General features: G+C 34.5%; 1 protein-coding gene across 1 annotated transcript in view; it reads left to right on the top strand.

Moving 5' to 3' along the window:
- Positions 1–1072: 1072 nt before the first annotated feature.
- LOC106870626 (cyclic nucleotide-gated channel alpha-2) overlaps positions 1073–5437 on the top strand; it is a 23599-nt gene continuing 19234 nt past the window's right edge. The window contains exon 1 of the mRNA XM_014916759.2: positions 1073–1275. Coding sequence (XP_014772245.1) covers positions 1222–1275 — 54 coding nt within the window. The 5' untranslated portion in view covers positions 1073–1221. The remainder of the gene's footprint in view (positions 1276–5437) is intronic.

Here is a 5437-nt window from a genome sequence, read left to right as displayed (position 1 = left end):
AGCGGAAGGATCTTTCCTATTTTTGCGCAGTAGATTTAATCCGTCTCCTGGTTTACCACCGTTACTGTCTGACCTTTGGGTCTCTTCAAGGAGTCTATTCTGTTGCAATCATTCGAATCAAGTTTCCGGTCTGAAGAACCCTTCTTCCTTTTGTCCCATCAACTTGTTTGTGACCTGAAAAAATTATACACGCTTCCTTTAAATTTTGATTATAGTGAAGAATTATGTCATCTGTGGTCCCTTCGAACTGAACTATCGAGAATTCAGCGTCTTGATTATAGACACAATACAACGGTGATAAACCTCGGCTACAATATCGATTCAGTCATCTACGCTAACTAAAGGTGAAATGGTTAAATGGATGAGGTATGAGACCGCCAGCTCACCAATCGTATGTTTAAACTTACTACATACATGTCGTTGTATTCCAGAGAAAATACTGTAGAATATTCAACTAGCTGATAGGAATAGGAATTAAAACCTCTTGAAAAATTATGTGACAGAGCAGACTAACTCAAAGGAGATTAGTCGCTCATACAATTAATGGTACAGATACTTTCTCTGGGGAATTATTTGGTTGTTACAAAAATGAAATATATAAATGTAGAAATAAACTTTCTTTGTCTTCGATATACTCCGGAACTTGGTAGCCCTTTGGAGTGGAGGGTAAAGAAAGCATTTTACTAAATTCATTTTATTAAGTTGTTCGATACTCCACCATCACCAACAGCAAAAAAAGTAGGATAATCAGAGAAAATCGAATGCTATATTCTATTCGGAATATTTCATTAGCTGTAGTCTTATAATTTCTTGGGTAAAATATAGCCAAATTGTTGTATATTCTTTGATGAAAGAATATGTGACAAGTGGCATTGATGACTTAGATCACTTCTAATATTTATAACAAAGCATCTTACAAAGAGTGTGATTTATCTTTTATTAGTTGCTTCAGATGTTGACTGCATAGAAGGCTACAGGAATAAATTCAAAGTGCGAATTTGAATTATCTTTCCTTTTCTCTAAAGATTTCTTTACTGTTCCTTCTTCCACCGGAGAAACAACGCTCACCTTCTTTGGAATATTTTATCGCAGTGGAAAAGACGCCATTGTTGTGTATTGTTGGCCATTATATTCAACGTTTCTTTCACAAGATTGATCGGTAAAAAGATACGATATCAAGAAATTCAAAACAAATACTGTAGCTAATTCCTACGAATTAAAATGACGGCGTCAAACCAGCAGATCCCCTATTGGGGGATATTTACAAAATCTAGAGTAAGTAGCATTTTATTTATGTATGTATCTATTTATCTTTTATATCAACGTTTTTTTTTTACTTATTTATTAATCTAGCTTTGAACATTAGATATTGTGATATTCTTGTCATAAGTGAAGATTGAATATTGCGTCAATCATCCATATGTTTATGGAAAGAAGATTTTGTTTCTTTTCTTTGCTGTGGCTCCTGCCACAACGTATCACATCGATCTTGTCATCCTGGAGTATCTAAGTTTAATATCTTCGAAACCAAGCGTGGGTTGGAAATTCCTGATAAAAATTATCACCAATGTTATTCATTTTATTCTTCTTATTAATTTTTAATGAACAAAATGAGTTCATGAGAAATTTCCTCGACATTTGTTCCGGAAGGCTTCAGCTTGACATCTTGTTCCCGAAGAGATACCTTAGTTAATGAGTTTATTGTTTGTTGAACATTATATTTTAATGAATTATACGGGATTCATATGATGTATTATTTTTCAGCACCATGTATGGAGTTAGTACTAACTTTCCTCCGATTTTGATAAGTAATAAGGATTTCTAAACTTTTTATTCGTGATATGACATTTCTGAGTTCAAATCTACCCTTTCCATCTAACAGTCTTTTCCAAATTTTATAAGCCAAGAAAAATTAGTATTGGTTTCCAAGCGGTGAAATGGCAGAATCGTTAGCACGCCGGGAAAATAATACCTAGCGGCATCTCATCCATCCACACGTCCTCACTTCAAATTCCGCTGAGGTCTATTTTGCCTTTAATCGTTTTGGGGCTGATAAAATAAGCGGCAGTTGAAAACTGGGGTCGATGTAATCGACTTACTCCTACCCAGAGATAGCTGGCTTTGTGTCAAAATTTGAAATCAACATTGGTTTCAAAATTTAACACAAAGCCAGCAATTTCGGGGGAGGGTGTGTCGATTACCAGTTATTTATTGACCTCGTGTGGGGCGCAATGGCCCAGTGGTTAGGGCAGCGGACTCGCGGTCATAGGATAGCTGTTTCGATTCCCAGACCAGGCGTTGTGAGTGTTTATTGAGCGAAAACACCTAAAAGCTCCACGAGGCTCCGGCAGGGGACCACAACTTTCTCTCACTATTACTTCCTGTTTCTGTTGTGCCTGTAATTCAAAGGGTCAGCTTTGTCACACTGTGTCACGCTGAATATCCCAGAGAACTACGTTAAGAGTTCACGTGTCTGTGGAGTGCTCAGCCGCTTGCACGTTAATTTCACGAACAGGCTGTTCTGTTGATCGGATCAAAAGGAACCCTCGACGTCGTAAGCGACGGAGTGCCAACAACAATTGACCTCGTAAGAAAGAAAGGAAGGAAAAGTCAGCCTCACTGGAATTTGAACTCAGAACAAAAAGACGTACAAAATCTCGTTGAGAATATTACGTGGCGTGCTAACGATTCTGCTAGCTCACTGCCTTAAGGAAATACCTCTCATTATGTAAACATTATCCATGTCACATACTTAAGGTATGCGCCTTGTTTAAACACTTTTCGGCTGCAATCCTTCGCCCCGGGAAACGTCGTAAAGTATTGAAAATCACAATATACCAGGCGAAACGAATCGCCCTGATGGGAAATTAAAACTGTGGATATCAATATTTCGAAATACCGTTAAGCATTTTGCCCGGCGCGGTACGATTCTGCCATCTCGCCGCCTTAAGAGGAAGAGCGTTGGTTGAAATACCATACAGTACTTAGATATACTTTTCCATGTTCTGAGTTCAAATCACGCTGAGACTTAACTTCCATACAGTTTCATACCAATTTCACTCACAAAGTATATATGTTAATAGTAATGGTAAGACAACAAAAGAATGAAAGAGACCTCGATATTATGTAAACAGAGGAATTTATTTGTTATATAATATGTGACAATTATTCGGAGTTTTATTATGGTAACCGAATAATTGTCACATATATTACAAATATATATATATACATATACATATATATATATATATATATATATATATATATATATATATATATATATATATATATATATATATATATATATATATATATATATATATATATATATATATACGTATATCTGTGCGTGTTTGCATATGTATATACGCATTCCAAAGTTTGTTCATAATATGTATATATATATATATATATATATATATTCTCAAACGCAGGATAATGCTAATAGTATAGCCTGAACAGGATAAGCTACCCCTATTTTGCAGAAAAAGGTGTTGGCGGCCGGCTATATATATATATATATATATATATATATATAACAACAAAATTGTCATGCTCACAAATTCTTAAAATTTCTTAAAACAAATACGCGAATCGATTTGCAATTTTCCATTTTTCCAAATAAGACATCTGGCCATTCTGATACCAGTTTTGTAATAATCAGTGAAATAGCCATTGAGATATTTAGTTAGAAAGAGAACAAGCTGAAATCGTTTTGTTCCAGCCTCACCATGTCTTCACAAATGAGCAACATTGAAAGGGTTAAGATAATTCTCTGGCTTCCATCTTCAAAGTCTACTCAAGAACCACCAAATGAATTGTGAATACGTTTGACAAAGAGGAAATAGTGGGAAGGAAAACTGGATTAGGAGGTCATAACCGTAAGAGGGATCATCATTTCAATCTGGAGCTGAAGAAATCAATCAGAAGAGATACAACTCAATCCATAAGACGTCTGGCACGTAAGAGAGGAGTTTCGGCGACGAAAGTTCCAAGAGCAGTGACAGATGTCTCGAAAATAAAATCGTACTGGGACTTGTGAAGCACATTGTTACTCCAGGACAAAAGGTTAGAAGGTTGGAGATGGTGAAGATCATCCTGAACAAAGTGAAACATAACCTTGAAGTGATCTTTTACACAGCTGAGAATCCCCCCCACCCCACAAGATACGCACAAAAAAGCATATGGAACAACTGCGTTCTGGCTTTACCTCTTAACGAAAGAGTCTAAAATGTCATTTGCAGGCGCAAAAAACCCTGTCAAGGTGATGATTTTCGCCTGTGTGGCCTGTGATGGCAATAAAATGCCTTTGATCATCTTTGAGAAGGCTGAGAGACTGACAGAAAATTGTTATGTTCAGGTTTTGACCGATGTAGAGACCTGGATTCTTTCTGAATATCCCGAGGCAAGAGACGAGGGAAACCTCAACAAGATCGCTAAGAACTTCAAGTTTACATTCCAGTAAGATGGGTCTCCCTGTTACACAAATGCAGTGACTAAAAAATTTCTCAGGGATGAGTTTGGGAACAAGTTTGGGAATAAGATCACTTGGTCTTCTTCATCACCTGATTTGAACGCTTTAGACTTCAGCATCTGGAATGAACTGGTCAGAAAAGCTTGTGGAAGCCGCACAGTAACGTGCAAGCCCTCAAAAACGCCATCCGTAGGACGTAGGAGGAAGACATTGATGAGGAATTCATTAAGGAAGCTTATGGTGCAGTCAGGAAGAGATTTGAGGAAGCCATTGCCAAAAGAGCAGCAACTCTTGATACCTAACAGGAAGAATTTCGGCCAGAATTTTCTTTGGCATTTTGAAATAAAACTAAAAGCTTCCATTCGAACTTTATTTCAATCCCTTATGAGCTCTGAATCCTGGGCTGTGGTCAATTATTTATGAAAATGTCATTTTCGTCCATGATCAACTTCATCACGATTCTTCTGGTAAGCTTGGAGAGTAATCAATATTTTTTCCTTCCTCAAAGTAGAGTCCAATAGTGTTAGAAAAACTTCTGATAATTCCATTAAGTTATCTTTAAGCATACCTGAGATACAAAGGTTCGATGCTGAATCTAAAATGTGGACAATTTTGCTGATACACCCAGTATATATATATATATATATATATATATATATATATATATATATATATATATATATATATATATATATATATATATATATATATATATATATATATATATATATATATATATATATATATATATATATATATATATATATATATATATATATATATATATATATATATATATATATATATATATATATATATATATATATATATATATATATATATATATATATATATATATATATATATATATATATATATATATATATATATATATATATATATATATATATATATATATATATATATATATATATATATATATATATATATATATATATATAT

The sequence above is a fragment of the Octopus bimaculoides genome, chromosome 2 (assembly GCF_046866305.1).
Source record: "Octopus bimaculoides isolate indiv1 chromosome 2, ASM4686630v1, whole genome shotgun sequence".
NCBI classification, from domain to species: Eukaryota; Metazoa; Mollusca; class Cephalopoda; order Octopoda; family Octopodidae; genus Octopus; species Octopus bimaculoides.
This window is presented reverse-complemented; position numbering and strand designations above follow the sequence as displayed.